The 26,271-nt window shown below is 55.2% G+C and overlaps 12 protein-coding genes across 12 annotated transcripts; 8 read left to right on the plus strand and 4 right to left on the minus strand.

Moving 5' to 3' along the window:
* Positions 1-1,355: 1,355 nt before the first annotated feature.
* Positions 1,356-2,479, plus strand: SCP_0303810 (Probable ATP-dependent kinase; the record flags this gene model as incomplete). The annotated part of the gene is made up of 4 exons (XM_027755774.1): positions 1,356-1,364; positions 1,435-2,088; positions 2,146-2,261; positions 2,317-2,479. The coding sequence occupies 4 exons, from the start codon at positions 1,356-1,358 to the stop codon at positions 2,477-2,479; spliced, it is 942 nt and encodes a 313-aa protein (XP_027611575.1).
* A 671-nt stretch (positions 2,480-3,150) lies between these two features.
* Positions 3,151-3,906, minus strand: SCP_0303820 (predicted protein; the record flags this gene model as incomplete). The annotated part of the gene is made up of 1 exon (XM_027755775.1): positions 3,151-3,906. The coding sequence occupies one exon, from the start codon at positions 3,904-3,906 to the stop codon at positions 3,151-3,153; it is 756 nt and encodes a 251-aa protein (XP_027611576.1).
* A 609-nt stretch (positions 3,907-4,515) lies between these two features.
* On the plus strand, positions 4,516-7,822 carry SCP_0303830 (predicted protein; the record flags this gene model as incomplete). The annotated part of the gene is made up of 12 exons (XM_027755776.1): positions 4,516-4,683; positions 4,737-4,759; positions 4,806-5,003; positions 5,058-5,239; positions 5,290-5,323; positions 5,376-5,422; positions 5,473-5,538; positions 5,586-5,803; positions 5,860-6,320; positions 6,374-6,498; positions 6,553-7,082; positions 7,142-7,822. 12 exons carry the CDS (start codon positions 4,516-4,518, stop codon positions 7,820-7,822), a joined length of 2,733 nt encoding a protein of 910 aa, XP_027611577.1.
* A 2,090-nt stretch (positions 7,823-9,912) lies between these two features.
* On the minus strand, positions 9,913-10,741 carry SCP_0303840 (hypothetical protein; the record flags this gene model as incomplete). Its single annotated transcript, XM_027755777.1, has 5 exons — positions 9,913-9,973; positions 10,044-10,132; positions 10,184-10,216; positions 10,292-10,365; positions 10,423-10,741. 5 exons carry the CDS (start codon positions 10,739-10,741, stop codon positions 9,913-9,915), a joined length of 576 nt encoding a protein of 191 aa, XP_027611578.1.
* Positions 10,742-10,897: 156 nt separating this feature from the next.
* SCP_0303850 (EXS-domain-containing protein) lies at positions 10,898-12,490 on the plus strand (the record flags this gene model as incomplete). The annotated part of the gene is made up of 4 exons (XM_027755778.1): positions 10,898-11,304; positions 11,361-11,558; positions 11,616-11,837; positions 11,896-12,490. The coding sequence occupies 4 exons, from the start codon at positions 10,898-10,900 to the stop codon at positions 12,488-12,490; spliced, it is 1,422 nt and encodes a 473-aa protein (XP_027611579.1).
* A 1,032-nt stretch (positions 12,491-13,522) lies between these two features.
* SCP_0303860 (Formate dehydrogenase) lies at positions 13,523-15,184 on the plus strand (the record flags this gene model as incomplete). Its single annotated transcript, XM_027755779.1, has 10 exons — positions 13,523-13,612; positions 13,663-13,782; positions 13,829-13,882; positions 13,934-13,996; positions 14,064-14,243; positions 14,303-14,477; positions 14,535-14,593; positions 14,652-14,820; positions 14,878-15,114; positions 15,171-15,184. 10 exons carry the CDS (start codon positions 13,523-13,525, stop codon positions 15,182-15,184), a joined length of 1,161 nt encoding a protein of 386 aa, XP_027611580.1.
* Positions 15,185-15,478: 294 nt separating this feature from the next.
* Positions 15,479-16,542, minus strand: SCP_0303870 (predicted protein; the record flags this gene model as incomplete). The annotated part of the gene is made up of 6 exons (XM_027755780.1): positions 15,479-15,602; positions 15,658-15,701; positions 15,759-15,887; positions 15,944-15,951; positions 16,013-16,098; positions 16,154-16,542. The coding sequence occupies 6 exons, from the start codon at positions 16,540-16,542 to the stop codon at positions 15,479-15,481; spliced, it is 780 nt and encodes a 259-aa protein (XP_027611581.1).
* Positions 16,543-16,949: 407 nt separating this feature from the next.
* SCP_0303880 (Histone acetyltransferase GCN5) lies at positions 16,950-19,398 on the plus strand (the record flags this gene model as incomplete). Its single annotated transcript, XM_027755781.1, has 8 exons — positions 16,950-17,291; positions 17,419-17,539; positions 17,589-18,022; positions 18,109-18,420; positions 18,477-18,858; positions 18,910-18,943; positions 18,997-19,148; positions 19,202-19,398. 8 exons carry the CDS (start codon positions 16,950-16,952, stop codon positions 19,396-19,398), a joined length of 1,974 nt encoding a protein of 657 aa, XP_027611582.1.
* Positions 19,399-19,651: 253 nt separating this feature from the next.
* SCP_0303890 (hypothetical protein) lies at positions 19,652-20,068 on the plus strand (the record flags this gene model as incomplete). The annotated part of the gene is made up of 1 exon (XM_027755782.1): positions 19,652-20,068. One exon carries the CDS (start codon positions 19,652-19,654, stop codon positions 20,066-20,068), a length of 417 nt encoding a protein of 138 aa, XP_027611583.1.
* A 225-nt stretch (positions 20,069-20,293) lies between these two features.
* SCP_0303900 (hypothetical protein) lies at positions 20,294-20,544 on the plus strand (the record flags this gene model as incomplete). Its single annotated transcript, XM_027755783.1, has 2 exons — positions 20,294-20,369; positions 20,423-20,544. 2 exons carry the CDS (start codon positions 20,294-20,296, stop codon positions 20,542-20,544), a joined length of 198 nt encoding a protein of 65 aa, XP_027611584.1.
* A 992-nt stretch (positions 20,545-21,536) lies between these two features.
* On the minus strand, positions 21,537-23,200 carry SCP_0303910 (Peptidyl-prolyl cis-trans isomerase B; the record flags this gene model as incomplete). The annotated part of the gene is made up of 12 exons (XM_027755784.1): positions 21,537-21,905; positions 21,994-22,032; positions 22,097-22,161; positions 22,223-22,271; positions 22,328-22,369; positions 22,428-22,438; positions 22,493-22,554; positions 22,614-22,648; positions 22,703-22,728; positions 22,778-22,922; positions 22,978-23,000; positions 23,053-23,200. The coding sequence occupies 12 exons, from the start codon at positions 23,198-23,200 to the stop codon at positions 21,537-21,539; spliced, it is 1,014 nt and encodes a 337-aa protein (XP_027611585.1).
* A 352-nt stretch (positions 23,201-23,552) lies between these two features.
* SCP_0303920 (ATP-dependent RNA helicase DBP7) lies at positions 23,553-26,135 on the plus strand (the record flags this gene model as incomplete). The annotated part of the gene is made up of 3 exons (XM_027755785.1): positions 23,553-23,644; positions 23,693-25,652; positions 25,704-26,135. The coding sequence occupies 3 exons, from the start codon at positions 23,553-23,555 to the stop codon at positions 26,133-26,135; spliced, it is 2,484 nt and encodes an 827-aa protein (XP_027611586.1).
* Positions 26,136-26,271: the final 136 nt, after the last annotated feature.

Below are 26,271 nucleotides of genomic sequence, written 5' to 3' on the forward strand. Positions count from 1 at the left end.
ACACCTTGGATTTCAGGTTGGGTTCGAGGTTGGCGCGAGTTGGTTTCGCCCGTCGCACAAGGGCGACGGGGTACTCGTCCCGGGGACCACGAAGAGGTCCGCGCCAGCCCCCGGGGGGGTCGGTCCACGCGATTGTCGCCAAGCGTCATGAAGACAAAAGGAATGAAAAAAGGAATGAAAAAATGAGCGGAGAAATGGGAAGTGGAAAAGTAGAAGGTATGTTGCCAAGTCCCACAGAAGAAAGTCATCGCCAGAGAAGAGTTTGTCGTCAGAGGAAAAGAATGAAGCTAAGACTCGCCCACTGCCCACCCGTCGCCAGAAAAAAAAGAAAAGAAGCCCAGTGTTGGTGTGGCCACATTGGTGGCCACCATCGCCGAGGCTGAAGTGAGTCCATTCAACGCCGAAGAAGTCGCGCCGTTGTGTTGCCCAATCTGGGGATACCGCTCGTCGACCAGGAGGGAGCCCAGTCCAACTTACTAGTGACATGTTGAAAAACACTGGAGTGACCTGCCACGTGGATGGGCGACCGTTGAGTACAGACAGTGGACAACAACGTCGGAGAAGACTTGCCTCTGTTCTTGAACCCTCAGTCGGGGTCATACAAGAGCTTGGACAAGATCGCTTGAGAATGTGGAAGACGTTGAGGTCGACGTTGAGGTTGAGGATAGGTGATGGAAGACAGAGGAAAAGGGCGATGGGAGAAAGAGCGGTAGACACAAGATTATATACCCAGAAACCCAACCGTCCACGTGGAGGAGAGAAGGCAGAGGCGATGGGGGAAAGTGGGGGGAATCACTTGGAGTATTTATACGCTGGAGGGAAAACCGCAGCATGAAATTTTCAAATCAAAGCGAAGATCTATTGCTGCCAGATGCATGAGTCAGAGTCCAATCTGAGCAACAAGCAAAGCAACGTACGCCACGAGGCAAGACACAATAGGATTTCAAGCCAAATGGGGTTTAGTTCCCATCAGATGGCGATGCTTGCGCGGTTTGGGGCACAACGGTACTTCCATATAAGGATGGATCCAACGACTTCCCTTGTTGATGACACTTTATGGCAGGCTGCTACTCGGACTAGTATCCCGCGCTTGACGTGGTTGCACTGGTTCACCTCCATGATATCCCTTAAGGCGAACCATGGATATTTTCTGCAAAAAATCCAGAAGACAAGCGGGAGATACGAGGTGCTGAGTCCCCTGATCGGCAAGGTTGGCGTTGAGTAACTTCTGGTTGAGAACGGAAGTGGTCCGCGGAGCTCCGAGGGTGCCGCTACCGGCGACTACTCGGCGAATTGCTATTCACAGCCACCGTCAGTTCACTGACAGACACTTTCTGAGCGAGCTCGCCGTGGATATGAACGATGTATGTCGCACACGCCTCTCCTTCTCCGTAGCCGTGGTTCACGCCTCGCTCGATGCCCTCGCCACATAAGGATCTCCCGCCCGCCGTGCAGCACATGCTCACGCACGTCCTGAAGGAGCTCGCCGCCCACCGCGCCCGTTTCGCCTCCGCACGCGCCATTCCCCCGCTCCTGGTTGGCGTACAGGGTCCCCAGGGCAGCGGGAAGACATTCCTCACTTCCCGTCTGCGCCATGAGCTCTCCTCCCCACCGCACGCGCTCGCCGTCGCCGTCCTCTCCATCGACGACCTCTACCTGCCCCACGCCGGCCTCGCCGCTCTCGCCTCGGCGCACCCGCAGAACAGGCTGCTGCGCGGGCGCGGACAGCCGGGGACGCACGACGTGCCACTGGGTGCGGAGATCCTCGAGAGCCTGCGGCGCATCAACGATGGCGGCGGCGCGGTGAACATCCCGCGCTTCGACAAGAGCCTCTTCGGGGGCGAGGGCGACCGTGCAGGTTCGACGCTCGTCTCCCCACCTATTGACGTTGTCGTTCTCGAGGGCTGGTGTGTGGGATTTTACCCCATATCGGCAGAGGAGATCGATCGGCGGTGGGCGCTGCCTGTGCAGGGTCTGGGCGAGGACTTCTTCGTGCGCCGCGGGTTCCGCAAGGAGGACGTGGTGGATGTGAATGAGAGGCTCAAGGAGTATGTCGCGTGGTGGGAATGCCTCCATGTATTCATCCAGGTGAGCCGGTCGTGCTGGCCGACGGCGCACCAGCGAGGTTTCTAACGTCACCGCTAGATCAACCCCGCGGACGCGCATCCGTACGAGTTCATCTACAGGTGGCGACTGCAGCAGGAACACCATATGAAGTCGCTCAATGGCGGGAAAGGCATGACGGATCAACAAGTTGAGAGGTGAGCGCTTTCACTGACACTTCCGAGGCAGCGCGATCGTCTGAGCGTCTGGCAGTTTCGTAGATCGCTATATACCTGGCTACGTCTTTTTCGGCGAAGGTGTGCTGAACGGCACCGTCGATGCGAATGGACAGCAGAAGCTCCCTCCCTGGATCGGACACGGTCTGAAAGTACAGATCGGCGAGAACAGGGAAGTCGTCGATGTCACTCAATTCTGATGTGAGCAACATATCCTCGATACATCGTGGCGCAGTGCTGACAATCGTCGTTAGCTTGTACCCTAGACTCATGTAGCACCAGAGGTTCCGGACAAAATGATACCGATCTGCTAATATTTCCGACTTAGAAGGCACCATGACGTCAAGAGTCAGCACAACATATACGAGTGCTAAGCGAGTTGCTGCCCTGCACCCGCACCTCTTTTGCCCCGATTCTCGTTTGTTCATGCAGTAATGAGAGTCGCTCAACGATTTCTCGCAGTCAGGTTTCAGCGTTTACTTCAGATATGATCGCCACGCGATCGAATCATAGAACAGTGAAACCAGGATCTATCGAAACAACATGGGTGGAGTTCCCATCGAACTGCACAAGACAACAATATTAAATGGCCGAATACTATATTCCCAGAGTAAACATGCAAGGACGAGAGTCCTGGGATGATCATGAGTGTCGTAATCGTCGTAAGTCATAACTAGCCGCATAATTGGGCATCAGAGACATCAGCCGAAAGATTCAATGCTCGAATTGGATACTTACAGATCGTTATTCAATTGTCCTGTGAAGGCGGTTTTGCAAAAAGCGCCATGAATAAATATGGGAGGCTTTTAACGCTGAATTTGAGTCGCCCCGACAAATAATTCGCTTGCGACGTCCACTCACTTGAACTCCCTCAGTACCGGTCAACTTCCCGGTCGTCGTCAGACTCGTCCGACTCCTTGTATTGCATGCCAACACCGCAGCACTCGCACACGACGACGCTCAGCAGGATCATCCCAACCCACAGCACTACGAGCGCCGCAAGGACCATCCACACGGCAGGCCCCCAATTGACGTAGTACGAATACTGCGTGAGCGCGGGGATCTTGATGCGCGCGATGAGCACCAGCGCGAGGTCGGCGGCGAAGACCGCGGTGGCAAGGACGATGGTGAAGATGGAGACGACGAGAGACGTGATGCAGAGCGCGTGCGACTCGAGGAAGAGCGAGGTGAACATGACGACGGACGCGAGGCCCGCGCAGACGGGGTGGAGCACGAGGAGGACCGTGAGGCCCTCGATGACGCCCTCCACCAGGCTGGGGTACCCGGTGAGGTTCAGGATCTCGGTGGGCACGGTGTAGCCCAGCTTCGGACCGTAGCAGACCTCGAAGCCCTCGAGGACGCTGCTCGCGCACAGGCCCCACACCCCGAACATCAGATCGGTGGCGACGGAGCTGGCGGGCACGCCCGGGGCGGTGTCTAACTTGAGGGAGAAGAGGTAGATGGTCTTGATGATAGGGAGAGAAAGAGCGACTAGGAAGAAGAGGAGGAAGGAGATGAAAAACAGAACGCAGGTCGCTATGGAAATCCCGAGATGGCGGGCGAGGGGGCGAGGGGCCTGCTGCAGCCGCTGCTTGAGCGCGAGCATCATCGGGGAGGTCGGGGACATGTTCCTCAGAGACGGCGGCGACGTGTGCAGCTGGGGGGACTTGCAGCGAGGGGAAACGGTGAATGGCTCCTCCCCTCAGCTGGCTGGCCTGACACGCCACTTCTGGCGGAGAAGCGTCCGAGCTTCGATCCATTCGTCGGATAATTTTGGGACGCACGAGGTCACTATATAAGGTCTATCCATCAGAGAGATACATATATCAGAGGGTGATTTCGAATCGGAACATGCAACAGATTTGATTGAAGTTACAGCGGAAATATCCTCTTCGTCCCCACTGCGAGGACTTCGCGATACCGGGGCGCTAGCGACTGGCAACGTGCGCACCTGCTAGTCAGTGTGATCGATATCCGACGGCGATATAAACTGCTGAAAATCCTGCCTTGCCTTGCAATCCGTTGCATCTCCAAACGTTTCGCCATTAATGTGCTCTGTGTCGACGAACTAAATAGTCACGGTAAACACTTGTCGAAAGAGGCTTCCGTGCCGCACCGCGCGCTTTGATCAAACCCGGCGCGCAATGACGCTCATGTCATCCCGCCTTACTCCTCCGGTGGCACCCTTCGCCTTTCCAATATTTGCTTGGACACCGCATGGAAGACGCTGCAAACCATGCCTCTGAACTCGCTCACTCGCCAGGCAGGCATCAGAATCGGGCCATTGCTCCTCGAAACCCTCGTCAAGCACTACCTCGAGCGGATCGTGAAGGAACACGGAGACCATATCACCCAGTTGCGGCAGGACGAGCTACTGTATGATGAGGCGTTCAATATCATCAAGGTGCGTGTCGACGTCGCGTCTATCACCTGTCTCCGTTTCTAACTCGGTTGCAGACGTTCATGGAAGCTGCTACCAAGTGCGTGATTCCCTCGCGCCGGGATACTTTACTGAGTGCCCCCCAGGCATACGATAGAAGAACTGCAAGAGTTCTCAAACACCTACGTCCCCTCTTCACCATGGTCACACGTCGTCCGACTGCGAGTGCCCATGTCCTGCTGCGACGACGCGGCTACATTCCTGATCCAGGCGCTGGGCGGGGAAGAGGCAACGAAGCGCATCGTCGGCGGCACCAAGTGGTGGCAGGTCCGCGGTATCAAGGGGTAGGTGCCCCGTCGCGTCCGTCTTCTTCCCCCGCTACGAACTCACGATCACAGTATCGACGCCGAATGGATCACCGCGAAGAAGGACTACCAGGAGGCAAAGCGGCGGGACGAGGCGCACCGGAAGGGAAATTCCGAGCACGCACGCGGCGAAGACTCTGTGGACGGCCAAGATGGACCGGCAGTGTATGGGCCGGAGATGGACGCGATGCGATGTATCCTGTTTGCGCACGGAGGTGAGGGATCAATCCTCGTGTTCTCGTCCAGAGTGTTCACACCTGAGCAGGTGGGTACTACTTTGGCAGCATCGCCCAAGAGAGGTATGAGAAACGCTCGTGGTGCCGAGCAGACGTCCTCTGATCGATTGAATAGATATGGCATCCAGCGGTACGCGCGTAAGATCAATGGACGCGTTTTCAGTATGCGAGCTTCCTTGGTTCTCATGGCGCTGCGACTGATGTTTGAGCAGCGATTAATTATCGGCTGTCGCCACAGTACCCGTTTCCCTGCGCGATCCATGACCTCCTCGCGGCATGTATGTACTTTTCTTGTACTTATCTGCACAGTCGTTCACGGCAGTAGATCTCTTCCTAATTCGACCGCCTGAGGGCGCATCGCACCGTCCGGTGGACCCAGCGCACATCGTGGTCGCGGGAGATTCAGCCGGCGGGGGCCTGTGCATTGCGCTGCTGCAAATACTGCGCGACACGGGGCTTCCCATGCCCGCCGGTGGCGTGCTGATCTCGCCCTGGTGCGACCTGACGCACTCGTTCCCTAGCATCCACATCAACACGGCGACGGTACGTCGGAGTAAGTACGCCATAAATCGCGCGCACGACTCACCGTCGGTTTGCAGGACGTGATCCCGCAATATGGCCTGTCGTTCCACAAGCCGAGCACACTCTGGCCGTCGCCCCCGGAGGAATACTCCGCCGAGATGGAGTCCATGCGCAGTCGCATACTACATGCGCTCCGTAGGGGCTACAGCCGCGATGCCGCGCCACCTGCAGTAGATGAGGGCGGGCACACGCCCTGCCGGAACCACGAGTTCGCCGTGGGACAAACGGGCCAGACGTTGCACCTCGGGTCGACGGCGTCGCTCCCGACACCCGGCGCGGCGCAGCGGGGCCAGACGATCTCGTTGCGCACTACAGACGGGCAGGTTCTCACTGTCCATGACCAGGTGCACATGTACACCACCAACGATCTACTGGTTCACCCACTGGTCAGCCCGGCGCTGTCGTATCTGGGCGGGCTGCCGCCGCTACTTGTGATTGCGAGCGAGAAGGAGGTTTTGAGAGATGAGATTATTTATTCGTGAGGAGCTCTTAAACCTTTACTCTGTTTTCGACTGATCATGTGTGTCCTAGCGCCCACAAGGCCGCTTACCCGAGTAGATATCATGTCAACGAGGAAGCTCGAAAGCTATATCCTCCATTAAAGAACATAGAGCAACGGTTCGGTCCCACGAAGGTTCATTTGCAAGTATATGATGGTGAGCATCTCTGTACGTTAATGTGACTGATCCGAGTTGATGACCCGTCGGAAGATGCTGCACACACACTCCCTGTCCTCTTTTCATTCACAACCCCCGCGAAGTACTGCTTCCGCGCAATCGCAACGTTCTGCAAATTCGTCACCGGATTGCCCCTTGTGCAGCCATTCGCGATGGACCTCCCCTCTCCCATTGCCATCCCAAGCTCACCTGACAGCGTGTCAGAAGCAACACATTCCGGCGAGGACTTGCGCCGTCCGTCACCGCAGGTATTCCGCAGCAACTCGTCGCCGACCATGCGCTCACACAAGTTGCACGAACCACATTCACCGCAGGGGACGGAGGGTCAAGATACTAATCCGCCTTCGAGGGGATCATTGCATACATTTCGCAGAAGAATGAAGCATCCGAGCTTGTTCTTCCGCTCTCACGACGCACATGACAGTCGTAGCTCGCGCTCAGACTCAATGGAACCGACCGATACGGGCGACGTCGCTGGGCCAAGGTTCGGCGTACGATCGCCTTCGCACGAAGATGATGGTCTGCGCAGGGCGGGTGAACCCTCGGTGTATAGTAATGGATTGGTGCGTAGTACAAAAACTCTAGGTCATTCATGTGTGTTGACAATGCGCCCAACATCTAGGATACAATGATACGCGAGCGCGTCTCGACATTGGGGGTCATTCGGCCACTAGAACCGGAGGACGCGCTGACCGCGCTGCAGTACCCCGAAGAGCTTGTAGGCGTGATCTCTGAGCTGACGATGCGGCGGTACTTCGACGCTCGGGCCAAGTTCGACAAGAAGTTCGCGAAGACGACTAGGTCGATCGATAAGAAGCGGCGGCGGAATTTCAACCGGGCGAAGAACGACACGCTGAAGAACATGACGCAGCTGCAGAACTTCTTCGCGCAGGAGGAGCACCGCGCGGCGGATGCGACGGCCAAGGGCGTCGGGGAGGGCCTGGTGTTGACGGGGAGCTTGCCGTGGGCGTGGGCGCTGGACCTGGACGAGAAGCCACCGCCAAGCAGCATCGTTTCGCGACGGGACACCGAGGAGGCACGGAGACTTGCCAAGATCGCGGACCAGGCAGTTCTGTCGGAGAGCTCAATCAGTGGGAACAATCTATGGTCGCTGATCGTGGACTTCCTGACAGTCGTGCCTGACGAAGACGCGCACAAGCACAAGCACAAGGATAAACGCCACGAGGGTCAGGAGGCCGCGACGATGCAGGAGAAGCATCGGTCTAAATTTGCGTGGTTTGACTCGAAGCATAGGAAGGCTGAGGGTGCGCTGAAGGCGACGAGTTCGCGAGAGGGCGGATAGCTACTGTAAGCCCTGTGATCAAACAGAGGTCGTCGTCTGCCGTTGAACGTCTCACAGAGTTGTAGCTAATATTGATCACATTATGTTTTGACGTTGTCCTCTGACCCATAGTTAGTACCCGGCGTCTCGCGATATTTTGGCTCCTGAGTGGATATTCTGGCCATGCATCTGGCCAAGGCACCAGGCCCTGCGATGTCATACTTAAGCTTCATCGACGTCATTCCCCAAACAGTACCCGGGCTATATAAATCCGGTTGTCTGCTTGCTGTCTCCCCTCAGCTTGAAGTGCACTCTCTTTCGCTCACATACGACTCGAGATGGTTGACACTTGCACCTGCCAGAGCGCCTGCGGGTGAGCTCTCTTGAAGCTGCCGTCCAGGATCTATCACGAATGGACCTCTCTGCAGAGCCTGTGGCCCCGAGGGAACCGGTTGTGCATGCCCAAAGAACAAATGCAACTGCGAGAATTGCCCCAATAAGTCGCACACGAATAGCGTACGTCGATGACCAGTTGATTCGTTCCTGGTCTGTGCTGACCGCGTCCATTAGTGCCAGTGTAAGGGGACCGGCGCCGAATGCACCTGCGCCAAAGAGTCGAAGGTCTGCAGCTGCACTTAAATTTGTAGTTGTGTCAGAGGTGTCGCGTCCAATAACGAGGAAGTGTGAAATTGTATGATTACCGGTACTACTCTCTTGTAACAACATCGCTGCGGTCGCCGCCCTCCAGTGTATTGGTTGTCGGTCTGTGCACGTTTCGGCTAAGATTGATCGCGCTGTACGCATGGAATATTGTTCTTACAGAAGGTGTCGCAATGCTTCATGTCCGCCGAAGTTCTCAGGAGCATCTAAGGCCCTAAAATGCCTTTCCGATATGGAATAACGATTGAGCGGTGCTAAATTCTTACACTGGTGATCAGATCTCTTGAGACAGGAGGGCTAGAGCAGAGTATCGACGGACTCAGGAAGACTAAATGCGGCAATCTTTGTGTTAGCTTAAAACTACTGAAGACCTCAGACAAACCATATGCATATCTGGAATCTTCAATATTCCACACCTGTGCAGCTGATGGATCCAATCATTTGTATCCCTGAGGTTACTGCATCGAAAATTGAAGGAATTAGAAAACCTTACGAAAGAGCTGAGTTGCAACTGGTCGACGGATGCATTGGGTTGTTTGTCCTTGTTGAATTCTAAGGGCAATGCAATTAACGCCCGTCAACGCCTATTTAGTTCTCCACAGCTGATTGGTCTAGACAGACTAATATTCAAGTTAGACTACCGACCTTGATTCTCATTTTCCAGTTCCAGCGGGCTGGACTCATAAGAAACTCTGCGGCATAACAGGTCAAGCCTGAGTTCAGTATTAGTACTATTAGAATAGCTTTAGCGATAAAACTAGTCCGAAAGTATTTTTATCGAGTACGACCACACGGAGGGTCACTATACCGGCGGGTGCCAAATTTACCCTTCTCTCTTCTCCGTTGTTCTGCCAAGCCGTCCAAAATAGCTGCGATTAATTGGCGGGAGATCGAGCATAATACTCTAGTAGTAGATTTGGGCCAGCGTGATAGCGAGACCAAGTTGCATCACCGGGTCATGATGCTGCCTGTTCGTGCACCCTGGGCTCGTTGAATGTATGCGTTTGTATTGAAAATTTAATTATTTAACCTCGCACCTACTACTTGTCAGGTTATCGGCAGTTTTCACCAAGTTTTTACTCTTGATAATTGCAGTCGGTACCCGCGGCATCGAATTGCAGGCAGAACGACAGTACAGGTCAAGTACCCCGTTAGAGAGAATATGCTCGCCAAAGAGTTGATCTTTTCCGACACATCTCTATAGCACATAAGGCCTATCCATCGCTCATGAAATCGCCAGAGCTGCCTTAGCAAGCGTCAGAGCATCTTCCGCCGTTCGCACTAACGCCTTCGCCTCGTTGCTTTATGTCCTCGCCTTGATGAGCTTCGCTGCTGCTGCTCCCGGATTTGCTCCTCCCACAGATATTTGCATACGAGGACCCGGAAAGCCCTTTGACGCAGTGCAGTAAAAGAGCGCCGCTGGAATGAGTAGACTCCATAGATCAGAAAACCTACCGTCTGTATGTTATATCATTTGCTCGCTGGTTGACGGCAGACAGTGCCGCGCAGCATCTTGGTACCATATATCAGCAATGAATTATGCAATTGAGTTTCACCCAGGGGGAGCTGAGGATTCGCGTACGACGGAGAATATTCGAGGAATGTTGTGTCCGGGACATTGAGGGGGGAGGGTTGAATTGAATGGTATCGAATTCGATTGCACGCCTTGACCTGACCAAGAATATACGAGCGCTGTGCAGGGAGGAAGAACGCAGCACGTACCTGCCGCAACAAATTTCTAGAGACGGTTTGAAGCTGGAATGAAATTATATATATAAAGGTAGATCTTTCAGCCAAGACGGCAGCTGCACGTCATCTCTGCCTACATACCGAGTGTTCGTCCGTGCACCGTAGAATTAAATTTGCAGCACAGTCAGACGGACTATTATATAGACCCCTGTGCACTTGAATTTGTCAAATCAGCCGACGTATACAGTCGCCAATTTTGTACTAGAACCAACTTTTGGTTTTGCAAGTTCTAGAATCGTAGCCCGATGGACGTCCTCGACCAACCACCACAGGCCGCGTCCAGTGTGAAGTTATTATGCATAGATTCTGGAGGCACCCTTCTGTCTGTGCAGCAGACTTTGTTATTGTCGAGATTGTGCCAAGCTCATGGCTGTGCGCAAGGCGCCTAGCGGGTTTGAAACGTTGAAAACGCTCAGCACAGCCGGCGTGCACGTTGTAGACACGTTCCGCACCTGCAAAACCAGTTGCGGTATTTCGTACACCCGCCTGTAACAACTTGCTCAACTCCCTACCATCGACGTGACCACGCATCCGCTCACTCTCGCTGGACTACTACTCTCGCGCGCACTGTCGCTCCGAGCGCCCATACATGCTACTCAAATAAACGTCAGACCGACTGTGCGCGTTAATTCGGATACCGTGACCACTGCTGGCTCCGCAATGAGCAATGAGATACCCGACGAACTCATGTTCTCCGCAGCATTCCCGCTGCCCTTCCGTGTGTTCTGCCTCGCCGGGCTGGGCATCCTCGGCTGGGCGGCGAACCTGCACTGGCTGCAGAAGTTCGGGCTCGACCCCGCCGCGACGCTGAAGCTGCACAACTATGAGGACCGCTACCGTGGTCCGCCGCTCATCGTAAGCCTGCAGATGGAGCCGGACACGGCGTGGCCGTACGAGGACCTGTACCGGCTCGTCGTAGTGTACACCGTCTGGGTGGGCACCGCGTGGCTGCTCTTCCGGCGATGGACCCATGGTGACCTACTCCTCGTGGACACCTTTAAATACGTGCCCGCAGTCACCGCACTGACACTCCTCATGGTGCTCGTGTGCCCGTACAAGATTCTCAAGAAGCATGAGCGCGACAGGTTTTTATTGTAAGTCGATTTGTCGTGTCTGCTGCCGCTGGTGCCGACGTCTCATTTGTCGTGAGCACCATCCGGAGGTGCCTTTTCCCTGCGAACGAGCGCGTCCTCTTTGCGGATATCGTGTTCGCGGATGTATTCACATCGTATGCGAAAGTACTGGGGGACCTGTGGCTGTCTTGGTGCATGCTCATGCCGGGAGGAAGTTTACTGGTCCAGCCTACACAGGAGGGCTGGTCGCGTTGGATACTGCCAACGTTAATGAGGTGAGCATTTATTTGACGGCTGTGCCCCATTTGAAATGTCCCGCTCATACGCTACAGTTTTCCATATGCGGTCCGTTTCCGACAGTGCTTGCTTGAGTACACTGCGTCTAAGAGTGGCGATCGTCGCCCGCTATTAAATGCGCTCAAATATGCGTCTTCTTTCCCTGTGATATACCTGTCGGCTGCACAGCGCATGGTCGTGTCTGATTTGATGTCGGTGAAAGGCGAAGCGGTGGTGCGAGAAGCGTGGCACGGCGAGCACCATCTGTTCCGACTGTGGTAAGTCGTGCCGTAATTCACAATAACGTTAGATCATAATTAATATTACCATGCACAGGCTGCTCGCTGCGCTGGTAAACTCATTGTATTCATTCTGGTGGGACGTAACGTACGATTGGGGGTTCGATCTGCTGCTGCCAGGGTCGAGAGCGAATAGAGCACCTCCAAAGCAACTAGTCCTGCCTCACCTGCACTCGCGCTCCTCCCTTCTCAACGGCGCGTCGTCGCCGACAGACGGCGCACTGAAAGAGGCACTTCTCGAGGGCGGACAGCTGTCCACCAAGCGCGCTGATTCCTTCGGAGCGCGGTCGTACCCATTCGGCCTGCGCCCGACACTCCTCCTCCCGCTCCCGATATACCCCTTCGCGATCTTCGCGGACCTCATCCTGCGCTTAACGTGGTCGGTGAAGCTCTCGAGCCACCTGCACTCGTACTCGGAAGGCGACCTGGCGATCTTCTGGATCGAGCTGGCGGAGCTTGTGCGCCGCTGGATGTGGGTGTTCATACGGATCGAGTGGGAGATAATCAAGGAGAGGCACGAAACGCGCACGGCGCGCGTGTATGACGAGGGACACAAGCAGTATGCGAACGCGGATGACGACTACGAGATGATCCCGTCGGATCGCAGCGGAAACATATCTGAGACAGGATGAGGAGAGGTGGCAGGTCAGGTCGGCGCGCGTAGGTGAGTGGAATCGTGTCAATGCGGGGAGAAGCTAAGGCACTGAATGCTCAGGGCAGAGTACCTTGATTGAGTGCTGTAACACAGATACACGGATACACGGATATGTGGGAGTCGCAATATGAGTTTGAATGTACCTTCAAATGACCACGCTTGCCACCAACGTGTATCAGTCAGCCCTCGCCGCTGGCCGGAAGTCGCCAGAGCGTCAAAGCGAGTGGAGGCGGACCACGTCGGAAGGCAGCGTCGGCACCATGCGTCTATGGGCCGAACTGTTGACCAGCCTCTAGTGAGTCTTGGTTGATCATGTGTCCTATATCTGATACGCTCGGGGTGCCACCGACGGCCAATTGTGGGACAGGACGTCTAATCTGCCCGCCAAGTCGGGACATGTCGTGCAGGTGGACGTGCAGGAGCGTGCATGACCTCACAAGACGTTGAGTAAGAATTGGCACCGGGAAGGTTCGTGACCTGAAGGGATTACCACTGGGCGCGCCTGTGGTGAGCGCAGTAACGAATCATGATAGCTGCGTGGATGGAATGGAGCACGGGGAGATGCTTACAGATCAGCAGACGGATAATTCGAAGTGAATACGGGGGCTATTGCGGGACGGTGAGGACCGTGTTGACGGCGTACCAAGGCAACACCAAGGCGCAACTGCCAGCCGCAGCAGGGGTTGGCGGCCGTAATTGGCGGCTATATGTTGTGTGCGAGTCGGGATGCGGCCTGCGCGTGCACGGTCCTGACTGAGGAGGCTTCCGGAAGGTACAGGCAGCGCCGTAGGCTTTCGTGCAAATCCGGAGCAGCGCTATTTCTGGTGTGCCTCATGGGTGGAGCCGGCGGTCGCCACATGTGATGCCCTCTAGACGCGTTTCCGGTCGCTGTGGCTGGGCCTCCTTCCTCAAGAGTATCTAAGGACTCCCACACTACTCACCTCATCTCATGACCTTTGGTCTTTCCCCTGTCAACTAGATCTCTATAAGACCTCTTGTACTTGTCTCGATGTTCAATCGCTTGGCATCTCGCCCTGTCTCTTCTCTCTCTCGTCCCCTCGCTCGTAATTTCTCCCAAACTTCGTCACGCAACATGAAGGTGCGCGACACCGCGGCTCTTCGCAGTTTCTGCTCACGTATCCTCTTCAGGTTTTGGCTATCTTGTACAAGGGTGGCGACGCAGCTACTCAGGAACCTCGTCTCTTGGGTACCGTCGAGAACCAGCTGGGCCTACGCCAGTGGCTGGAGTCGCAGGGTCATGAATTCATTGTACGGCCTCTGATGAATTGCGGATTGTTTCGCTAACGCCTCGCAGGTCTCCGACAGCAAGGAGGGCCCCAACAGCGACTTCCAAAAGCACATCACTGATGTGAGTACACTGCGCCTCATCGAAGTGCTCACTGCTGACGAGCTATGGTAGGCTGAGGTGCTGATTACTACACCCTTCCATCCTGGCTACCTCACTCGTGATCTCATCGCAAAGGTACGATAATTATCCGGCCCGGCGGTGACGTCACGCGTCATGCCATGCTGATCGACGGGTTTGACAGGCCAAGAATCTCAAGATCTGTATCACTGCCGGCGTCGGCTCTGACCACGTCGACCTCAACGCCGCCGTCGAGAAGAAGATCCAGGTCCTCGAGGTTTCTGGCTCCAACGTCGTCTCCGTCGCTGAGCACGTCGTCATGAGCATCCTCCTCCTTGTCCGCAACTTCGTCCCTGCCCATGAGGTTTGTATTCGTAATTCGCTACTATTTGCCGAGCCCGGCCTGACGGCGCATATTTGCAGATGATCGAGCGCGGCGACTGGCAGGTGTCTGCGATCGCCCGTAACGCCTACGACCTCGAGGGCAAGGTCGTTGGCACCATTGGCGCCGGTCGTATTGGGTACCGTGTCCTGCAGCGTCTGACGCCCTTCGACTGCAAGGAGCTCCTCTACTTCGACTACGCTGACCTCCCTGAGCGTAGGTCATAGCCATCGATAGAAAATGGCGTCACACCACTCATTCTATTTTTGTTAGATGCCTCGAAGGCGGTCAAGGCGCGCCGCGTCGAGGACCTCAAGGAGATGGTCTCGCAGGTATGTTTAGCCATTCTAGAGGTAATTTACCGTCGGTGACGTCATGCTTTCCAACCAGTGCGACATTGTTACGGTCAACTGCCCGCTGCACGAGGGCACTCGTGGGCTCGTCAACGCAGACCTGCTCAAGCACTTCAAGAAGGGTGCCTGGCTCGTCAACACCGCCCGTGGTGCCATCTGCGACAAGGACGCCGTCGCCGCGGCCATCAAGAGCGGTCAGCTCAACGGTAATGCTCCTAATCTGTCTAACCGCGCTCGTCAGCATACGCTGACATAGCGTCCAGGCTACGCCGGTGACGTCTGGAACGTCCAGCCCGCGCCCGTCGACCACGCCTGGCGCACGATGAAGAACCCGCTCGGCGGCGGGAACGGCATGGTGCCCCACTATTCCGGCACGACGCTCGATGCGCAGGCCCGCTACGCCGCTGGCACCCGCAGCATCCTCGAGAACTACCTCACCGGCAAGGCACAGGAGCCGCAAAACATCATCGTCGGCCTCGGCAAGTACGAGACCAAGGCTTGTGAGTGACTTCACTCTTTGTAATGCACCGTGGGCGCGGGCTGATGCACCTTGCAGACGGCCAGCGTTGAGTACTGAGTGTGGAGTTCCTTCGCGTGGACGCTGACTAGGCTGAGGGTTTGACTGACTGTATGAGTACTGACGTCAAGAGATCTTGTCTAAAATATGTACACTGTTGAATTATCATTTGCATATGTCGTCAGTGTGATTTCGACTTCTACGGCATTGATTCATTGCGGATGCATTGCAGTGAAGTTGTCCGCACCAGTGAGCGGCGAATCGCGTGCAGATTACACGTATACGACGGTACGGAGAGATCAGTATGACATCACGAAAACTAGCATCCGAAAGGCCGTACATCACGCTCAACAACACGAGAGCGCTCCCAGGAATCCAAAAACAGAAAACAGAATTAGTACATGCCCTGATATCATTTCCAAGCCGGGTATCGCTGCCAAAGTAGGAGACTGGGACGTCTGGGTATCTGGTCTGCGCAGACCGTCATCAGTAAGACAAGCATGCAATGAGACTATTCTGGACTCACGGTACACCATTTTGTAGTGAGTAGGAAGGACAGGTATCGTTGCCCTGTGGGCACCGAGAGGGTCAGGTAGGCGTGCGGATAGCGAGAAAATGCATGCTTACGGAAGGGTTAGCGGGACAGCATACGCTGGAGCCGTCTTGCACGCTTCCGAGGGCAGCTTGGTTGTTGGACCCGGCCCAGGAGCCGAGGCAGTCGACTAGCTCGTAGCTGACGTTCCATACGCCGAAGGACTGCGCAAGGCGTATCAATGCACGAGTCATGACTCGTTCATATTGACGGCACGTACAGCGTATCCTGCGTCATAGGTGGGTATGTCAGCTTGGTAATGCCAGTCAATGGTGGCAGAAGGGCTCGCCGTATTCCGAGACGTTGGAGGGGAAGAAGTCGTTTGATATTGAGTTAGACGGGAACGCAAGGTCAAAATTGATATACGCCCCGCCTCTGCCGTCCATGACTTAGCCGCAGTACCTACGCTCTGAACGCTGATTGCACGCACTTATTCGGCTTACTCGACGTGGCAGAGCACCACCCGTTCCCGCCCACAGGACAGAGGTCCGTGACCTTCACGACGACGCTGTTATGCACGTCCGGGAAGAACGGCGGGTCGGACTCGAACGTGTTGAGTAGCGTGAGGTTGAAGCACCGGCCGCAGCCCGGGCCGTACGCCATGCTGCTCCCGTACGCCATCTGGCTCATGGCGGCGGTCGGGTAGTGCGTGCTGTCCGCGGTGCACCCGCATGCGGCGATGTAGTTCTCCGGCAGAGAGTAAGTCGTCAGCGTCGCGGTGCCGTCCGCGGGGTAGTCGATCCATTGAGCGCGCGTTGCTACCGCGGCGAGACCCAGGAGAAAAGCCAGGAGGGGTACCGGGATGGGGAATGAGGCCATGGCGGCCGAGGTAGAAGGTCGCGCGAGAGTCAAAAGAATGAAAGCTGCGCGCAGAACATGGTACACCAACTCCAACAAAAAGTTGCAGGAACTTCTCAGGCAGATGATCTGGAGTCTAGCAACCGACACGTGGCCGAGTTTAAGTCCTCCGACGCCCGTAGGCCTTGGGGGACAGAGAAGATATCCATGAAGCCATGTTTCGAGCTGCTGCAAGTTCTCTCGAGTTTTTCGGAAGTGCAGGATCTCGAGATCGACGCAGCTGAACGAGCGGAAGCAAATATCATAACTTACAGGAGAACTGGAGTGCCCAGGGTCCTTCCACGAAAGGCGAGTCAGCGCTGTGCCCGACGACGACGACGGCGTCGAGCAGCGTACCGTTCTCCCTCAAAATCATGGCTTTCACGACAATGAAAGCTTTATACCCTGCATCACACGAGATACCCCAGCTGTCCGACGCGCTCCTCGCGCTCAAAATTTCGCGGCACTCGAGCTGCACCGCGTGCCCCTCCTGCTACGGACTCCGACCACCACCAGACGTGCAGGTCGTGTTAGATACAGAGCACTTAGCGTCTTCGCTGGGCACGTTGGCCATCTACGGCTCTGATGACGACGACGGTTCCACCAGTTATTTGGAGATTTGCGCCTGCGGACACGGTGTCGCTGACCATGGCGCCGACATTGCCTCCATCGGAAAGGAGGAGTTCGACCGGCGAGGACGGGTTGCTGTCCGTCTCGATGAATTACTACAGGTGCGTCCCGGGACCGTTATCTCAGCGATGCTGCCTCGTTCAAGGCATTCCTTTGTATCTTTCTAGGTGCGAATTTGGTAGTCCGTCGCTTTGTGTACCCGTATTTTTTTCCTTACGGCATTGCCAGGATTGCAGCAAGTTGCTTGATTTCGAATTTACAAACGAGGATATCCAGTCGTTGCGGCAGCAGATGCAGCTCCCTCCAGACTCCCCACACAGCTCGTTGTCCGACGTGCTCGGCTCACTCGGTGCGCCACACTACGAACGCTGTTTCCGTCGCTCTGACGCGCTCTCCAGTGCCTTCGCCCGGGCAGCCTCTTTCGCCGGCTTCGTCCTTTCTAAGCGACAACTTCGAACCACCATCGAAGAAGCGCCGCGTGTCATTTTCCTCTCTAAGCGACGCTGACGACGACGACGATGACGAAGAGGAGGACAAGCCACTCGCAGCCAGCGTGTCTGCCGCGCCTCCAGCTCCCACGCGTGAGAACGGGACTCGCGGAGTGGCACACAGGAGTGGCAAGCAGATGCCAAGCATGAAGTCCAAAGCCCATACTGCGCCCGCAACGATCGCGCCACCGACGGGGGAAGAGCAAACCGCGATGAACAGACCCGCAGAGAGCGTGATTGGCCGCGAGCCAAGGATCAAGGTCGAAGACAAGATGGACGAGGGTCAGCTTACACGTCTTGCCACTGGGGTGACCGTGGACGCGAGTGGCACGACAACAACAATGGTGGGCCATTGTCTGTTTGGCTTTGATTTCAGCTGCTGACTACCTCTCACCTTCCATTTCCCGCTCACGCTCTTTCTCATCCCTAGCCGTCACTGAAACCGGAGAAGATGGCCCACATCGAGCTGCGCAAGGGCGTTATTCGCGTCGTTGCGGTCGAGAATGACGCACAGCCACGATCTTGGGTCATCCTCACCGGCCTGAAGACATTGTTCCAGAAGCAACTCCCCAAGATGCCTCGAGAGTACATTGCACGGTTGGTCTATGATTCCAACTCGAGATGTCTTGCGATCGTCAAGCACGGATTCAAGGTGGTCGGCGGAATATGTTTCCGGCCGTTTCCTCACAGAGGATTCGCGGAAATAGTGTTCTTCGCCACAACGTCCATCGATCAAGTCAAGGTACGCCTGTGCGCCACATCGATCTGGAACCCCTGCTCACAACAGGCGCTGTCCAGGGATACGGCGGGATGCTCATGGACCACTTTAAGTCGCACATTCGCAACACCTACCCAGACATGATGCACTTCCTGACGTATGCGGACAACTACGCGGTCGGGTACTTCCGCAAGCAGGGCTTCACCAAGGAGATCACGCTCGATCGCTCCGTTTGGGCAGGGTATATCAAGGACTACGAGGGCGGCACGATCATGCAGTGCACGATGCTGCGGAAGGTTAACTACCTCGAGACGCGCGACATCATTTCGCAGCAGCGCGAAGCGATTCTCACCAAGATCCGCGAGATGTCGCGTTCGCATATTGTGTATGAAGGCCTGCCCCAGTTCCGGGAGGGTGCTCCTGAGGGCATCACAGTGGACCCGAAGGACGTTCCTGGCTTGAGTACGAGTCTATCTCATGAAGCCGCGATATCGTTACTGATAGGCTTTGTAGGAGAGAGCGGATGGACACCATCCATGGCAGCACTGTCAGTAAACAATGTACTCTCTGCATCAGTCTCATCCTGACGATCCTGAATAGTCCGCCTCGGCCTTCAGGGAGAAGTGTCGACCACTCGGCGATGCAGAAGCTGCTTTCAGACTTGCAAGGCCATCCGTTAGCATGGGCGTTCCTTCAACCAGTGAATGGCCAAGATGTTCCTGACTACTACGATGTCATCAAGAAACCCATGGGTACGCTCGCCAAGCTCCCGTTCACACGTGATCGCTGATCGATTGGGATGCAGATTTCAGCATGATGGAACACAAATTGGACACCAACCAGTACCCGAACCTGGATGCGTTCCTCGTCGACGCACAGCTAGTTTTCGAGAATTGCCGGTCGTACAATCCCGAGGGCGGCACCTACTACAAGAACGCCACGAAGGTGGAGAAATTCGTGAAGGAGCAGCTATCTCTCTACCAGTTGAAGCACGAGGAATAGCACCGTCATTCGTTTCCCTCTCCCCATACCTCTAGCTCTGTCGTCGCTGTTATCGCGTGGCTATGCATGTTTTCTTCGCGCATGTTGTATCTATAGACTGCGGAAATTGTATTGATGCTGACTCGGGTCTGCTTTTTTGTTGTGAAGTCAGATCGATATCGATAATTGAGTTGACACATGATCGGGTAGTGATCGACGCGCATTGACTTGGAACAATCCAATGTGAGCTTGAGCTTACCCCGCCAACATCATCATGGCCAACGCAGGCGACCCCAAGCCCACCTACATCTATAAACTCATATCACGCGACTTCCCCCCTCCCGACCCGCTCCCAGCAGCGCTACCCGTGAGCAGCCTGGATGCATCCTCCGGGTTCGTGCACCTCTCGACCGCGCAGCAGGTGCCCAACACGCTCAAGACGTTCTTTGGGAGCGAGTGCCGCATGTACATCCTACGGCTGGCGTATGACGTGCTTGAGCCGCAGATCCGATGGGAGGATCCCAAGGCGGAGGTGTGTGGCCCGCGTGGCGGCGAGGGCATGTTCCCGCATCTCTACAATGGGCTGAAGCTCGGGAAGGACCAAGTGGAGAGCGTGAGGACATGGGACAGGGCGGAGGGGGAGAGTTGGGATGATGTGCTTGGGAGGGCAGCTGACTGGTTGGTCTATTGAACGGATTGCAGACACTGGGGCAGTCGAGGAATACTGCAGAGTCGACCATTGATATTCAACATATCATACTTTTGGACTACACAGTCTGACGAATACTCTAAACGCAGCGCAGCAGCGCTCGTAGAGTAACAACGAACGTGCCTTCGGCTTTAAAGGGTCTCACTGGGGCCTGCTAGGTCAGAGCTCGCCCTGCTGTGAAGTCGCTTCTCACCAGCAGTCGAAAGCATGCACTTCCGAGTTGTTCCCTTGTTTGCCGTGTTGGCACTTTGTGCGCTCAAGGCGCAGCCCGCTGGATCTCGTGGTAAGCGAATCATCCGATCGTATGCGACTCCATTATTCTGATCCCAATTTCAGCGGTCGCTCTGGCGTCCAGGGAAGGCCCAGAGGACCATGAGGCGCCTTACCCCGACGTTGCTGAGCGCAGGGGCTCCCTTTCCTGCGAATATATGCTTCTGCTCTTTGTTAGCCATCTTTGACCTTCATTGTTTCTGTCGCCAGAGAGGGTGCTGAGGACTACAAGCCGGACACCGATGTTGTGGGGCGTGACTTACGCGAGGGTCCTGAAGACTATGAGGAACCCTACTCCGATGCCACTGAATGTAGTCGCGAGGCCTGGGGGCCACCATGGAGTAATGTCACGGCCTCGTAGGGGCTACTCGTTCACTTCGGGTGTTTGGCTTCAACGTGTTTCGGATCGGTCGAAGACTTGAATATACAAGTGATCGAGCACTTACACACTGCACATGTCTCACGACGGGCAATGGCCTCGGACAATCTATCAATGGAGGCGGATTGCAGAGATGGGATTGTTTTGATGAACATCAACCATGTCCCTCGCGCTGCACGGGTGGACAAAGGTTTAACTGCAAGGACTAGTCACTCGGAACAGTTTTACTATCCTCTGATCGCCTTCCATGTATGGCAATCAGGCTATCCTGTTGTCAGAAAAACTATCTTTGAGTGTGCATCAAGAAGCTCAGAAAGATGCTTTTAAGACAATTCCCTCTCTGCTATATATCCGCCTGCTGATGCTGGTAAGCCACCATTGCCTGGTCGTGTCTGCGGGATGATGCACGATCGTCGATGCATCACGATCGACGATACATACACCAGATTGTATTTGACACGAAGAAGATCTGGTCCTGTACCCGCAGCCACAGGGGGGATCTTGCAGCAGGAAAACTACTATACTTGAGATACCTCCCCTGAATGATGTCTCTATAATTGCGGATTTCCTTTGCAGGCCTCGGCTGAATGATACGGAGTCGTCCATCTTCTGAAATAGAGGAATCAAGTATGCTGTGACGGCTCAGTACATAATGCGTCAGCGACGATCAGAGGGGCGTATTACGATCCTGGCCCACAAGGACATTCGAAGAAATGAATGATATTTGGTGCGCAGTGCCCGATGCAGATAATATACAAGCAAGAACGACCGACCTCTACCGAAAACAAGGGCCAACCCAGCCTATTTCTCCAAATCGCGGTCCGAGCTGTTCACCTTGCGGTACTGGCCCCGCTTGTTCACGAGCGACTTCACCCATAGCCCGGCACCCATCCACCAGAACAGTGCACCGACCGCGACGGCAACGACTAGCAAGATGAGGTACGTCAGGAAACTCCAGCCATGCTTCACGTCGGAGACGATGGGAGCAAGGCTCCCTGTCGGCTCGGCGATGTCGTCGACGGGTTTGACGGCGGTGGCGGCTTCATCCTTGCTCGCAGTCGCCTCGAAGACAGGCGTGATGACCGTCTCGGAGACGGGTGTGATGACTGTCACGGAGGCAGCCACACTGCTGGACAACTCAGCCGACGTGCTCGGCTCAAAAGTAAGGTCCTGTTGGCAGCAAAGATAGCATTCGTTTGTATCACATCGTACTGCACAGATAAAGGCTGGCAAACTAAAGCTCAACCCTGAGAGGTACCTCTTTTCCATCCGTGTCTACGTCCGGCTCGACCGACAGCTATGAAAGCGGAGGTAAGAGAGTCAACGCCGGTGCAAACGACCAAAAAGAAACGAATGCATACCTCGCCGGAGTCGACGACGGTGACGTCCTCTAGGGGACGGTCAGCCTTGCCCTTCGGAACATCCTCTGTTTGGTGAGTAATGGTGAGACTGGCGTTACGAAGAGGAACAAGCCAGATGCGACAAACCGATGGCCTTCACAATTTCCATACCCTCCACAACCTCACCGAAGACGACCTAGCAGTTATTGTGAATAAGTAGTGGATCTGACTTGAGGACGGAACCAAACATACGTGCTTGCCATCCAACCAACCCGTGACGACAGTCGTGATGAACTAAAATGAAGTAAGACGTCAACGATATCCTACGGAGACAGGGAAGATCACGGCGTACGAATTGGGAACCTAGCTGCAGATAAGCGCATTGCACTGCAGGGCAATAAAAGCGTTACGACTTACCGTTAGTGTTCTTGCCTGCATTTGCCATGGAAAGAATACCGGGGCGAGTGTGGCGAAGTTTGCTGGAAAAATGAAACGACATTGACATATACTCGTCTAGTAACGAGTAAGTGCTACTCACAAGTTCTCGTCGGGGAACCTGTCGCCGTAGATTGACTAATACAGGGCGATGTTAAATGCTTCTCATCCACGTATCATGAGCACACATACCTTTCCTCCTGTTCCATCGCCCTTTGCTGTATCGTGATGAATATACTGTCTGAGGACGCAACAACGGACACGTACTGAAGTCACCACCCTGAATCATGAAGTTCTTGATCACCCGGTGGAACTTAGAACCCTTGTAACCAAAGCCGGGACCGAGTTCAGTGCCATCCTTCTTCACGCCAGTAGCGAGAGCGCGGAAGTTCTCAACGGTCTTGGGTACAGTCTAGCAGCGCTGTATTTAAAACGCGTGGGACGCCGTCACGCAGCGACAAACTTACACCGCCATACAGCCCAATGACGACTGAAAAGTGATATTGAGTATGTATTCGGTTGTGACAGAGCATGACACGCACTTCTGCCCATATCCTTGTCACCATGCTTGATGTCGAAGTAGACCTTGTGGGTAATTTTGGGTCCCTTCGCTGCCACGACTGATTGCGCGCAAAAGAATGCGGCGATGGTGACCAAGATGAGGCCAAGGGTCAACCGACGGAACATCATGGTGCTCGGTCGGAATGGAGGAAAAGTATGAGCTGCTCGACCAATGCAGACGTGGCTTCATCAGTATGATCGGGACCCACGACACTCCGTCGGGTATATAACACTGGCGGATTCACTGTCTGTTAGTTGCAGAACAAGTGATATACCACCGAATCCCTTCTTCAGTACTACATACATACAGGATATACTACCTGTTTTGTGGTGTATTAAATGAATAGAAGGCACACACAGTACATTCTGTCCTGGACAATCAAAATGAGATGGTCATAGAACGGTGCACGTGCTGCGCGATCGAAGTGACATCCCGAGCATTTTCTTTCGATTTACTCGATATTTTTCCCCTCCGCTCGACATGGACGACGGACTGGTGCTCAACCTTGCCGTAGACGATGCCTCGACGTCTAAAGTGACGTCGGCCAAGAAAGGTGGGCGGTGGACTGACCGGTGAGCACATTTGCAGACTTACGCAGCAATTTTCTTTGACCGATGCAGACTGAAAGCGAAACGGGTCGCGAAGCGGAAAACAAGATCAGAGGAGTCTGAACACACACAGGAGCCAGACCATGATGTTGAAAGACGTCCTTCAAAGAAACTTCGCGAAGAGCATCCCACGCCGTCTACAAATGTAGATCATACTGAAGAACGCTCTGCCCGACCGGTACAAATCATTTCTTCACTGTTCACATCCAACCCGAAAGTCGAGCAGCCCACTCCGTCTGCACACCCCCTCAAGTCAGCTTCTCGCCCGAGTAATGCCCCCTTGACCGACCTGTCCACGTTCTCTGGACTTGGCCTTGATCCCCTCATGGTTGCCCACTTGTCCTCAAAGATGGATATATCCAAGCCCACATCAATACAGAGGGCTGCGCTCCCACATCTACTGACCGCATCCGAGAACACCTCCTCGAGGGACGTGTTCATCCAATCGGAAACAGGTTCCGGCAAGACGCTCTCGTTCCTGCTCCCGATCATCCAAGACCTCCTCCCGTTCAGCTCTCTATCGTACATTGACCGCTCCATCGGCACCTTAGCCGTCATCATCGCGCCGACGCGCGAACTAGCTAAGCAGATATCAGATGTCCTGGAGGCGCTCCTGCAGCTCCGTCTGCGGCCTCAAGACGAAACCGCGGACGCCTCGGACGCGTCGCCCCGTCTCACGCGCTGGCTGGTTTCCGGCTTGCTCACCGGCGGCTCCACACGCACGCACGAAAAGGCGCGCCTCCGCAAGGGCGTACCGATCCTCGTGTCCACGCCCGGGCGCCTGCTCGACCACCTCCAGAACACCGAGTCGTTCGACGTCGGCAAGTGTCGCTGGCTCGTGCTCGACGAGGCCGACCGGTTGATGGAACTCGGATTCGAGGAGACGATTCAGGGCATCCTGCGCGGCCTCGACGGGCGACGCAAGCTTGCCATGCAGGCGGCAGACGAAGGCAAGAGCACGGAGGTGGGCGGATGGGATTGGGAGACGAGAAGGAGGACGGTACTGTGTTCGGCGACGATGCGCGAGGACGTGCAGAAGCTGGCCGGGACCACACTGAAGGACCCGATCATGATCAGGGCGACGCAGGACGATACCCCACGGCCCAGAGATGGTGCCCTCCGCGACGACGATGTGTCTGGGCTTGCCACAAACAGCCAGAAGTTCACTCCACCATCGCAGCTGTCTCAGAAGTATGTCGTTGTCCCGTTGAAGCTGCGCATGGTCACTCTCGTGGCCTTACTCCGTTCACTACTATCCCAGGCGCAGAGTCAAAGAGGAGCGAAGATTATTGTTTTTCTCAGCTGCACAGACTCAGTCGACTTCCATTGGCATCTCTTGGGTGGTACGTCTATGGGTGATGGAGAAGACGGATCAGACGATTCCGATGGCGAACAGAGCGGTATCGAAAAACAGGATCCATCTCCACGCAAGAACGGGATAGATATATCGCCGGAAAAAATACATTTCAAGTCACCGCTACTTCCTGATACATCCATATTCCGGCTACACGGCTCGCTCCCTCTGCAAACGCGACTCGCCTCTCTGCGTGGATTTTCTGCGGTGCCATCACCAAAATCTACCGATGTATCTTCGTTTTCTGTGCTGCTATGTACGTCCGTGGCGTCGCGGGGTCTGGATTTACCGCTCGTGCGAGCCGTCATCCAGTATGACCTACCGACCGAAGGCGGTGCAACAGAGTATGTGCACCGCGTGGGACGTACCGCACGAGTGGGTAAAGGCGGCGAAGCGTGGAGCATTGTTGCACCCAGTGAGGCTGGATGGGTGAAATGGGTGGAAGGGAAGATGCAGGGTGATACACTGGAAGACGTCAAGGGCAAGAACGTTGCATTGGAAGGTGTTCCTGTAGAAACAGTCCTCAAACAAGGTTTTGGGGGTAAGGGGAGCGAATACGAGGAGCGGGCAACAGAGGTGCAACTCTCGTTCGAGAGATGGGTACTCAAAGATAAACAGGTGTGATCCTTCTCGACTTCGATATCCAACTCTAATGGTACACCCTTCTAGAACGCACAGTTCGCTCGTAAAGCCTTCTTGTCCCATGTGCGGGCGTATGCTACCCATCCATCAGACGAAAAACATATCTTCCACATCCGACATCTGCATCTCGGACACCTTGCAAAAGCATTTGCACTGCGTGAAGCTCCGACTACTGTGACCAACGCAGGAAGCAAGGGCAGGGGCGCCAAGGCCCCAGCGAAGCGCAAAACCTTTCATCACGAGCCATCAGCTAGAGACCCGAGGAGCAGGGGGGGCAAACCTACTGAGACGGACAACGGCCACGATATTGGGGACGCGGAGAAGCGGATGGAGAAGGTGGTGAGGGCGCAAGGACGATTGACGAAGAAAGGAGGGAAGATGGTCAGCACTGGGACGTCGGAATTCCAGATCGCTGGAGGGTACACGTTGGAAAAATTCGTTCAAGGATCTCGGACATAGCTATCCGTGTTTCATCCGTTCGTATTTTGAGCATTTCTTACTAGCTTCCTCTTTGTATCGTTATCGTGATCACAGGTCTCCACCGCCCGGTGTGCAATGCCCTGATCGCAGAGAGCTTATGGCGCACAGAAAGGCT

Source organism: Sparassis crispa (assembly GCF_003851025.1).
Source record: "Sparassis crispa DNA, contig_000002F, whole genome shotgun sequence".
NCBI lineage: Eukaryota > Fungi > Basidiomycota > Agaricomycetes > Polyporales > Sparassidaceae > Sparassis > Sparassis crispa.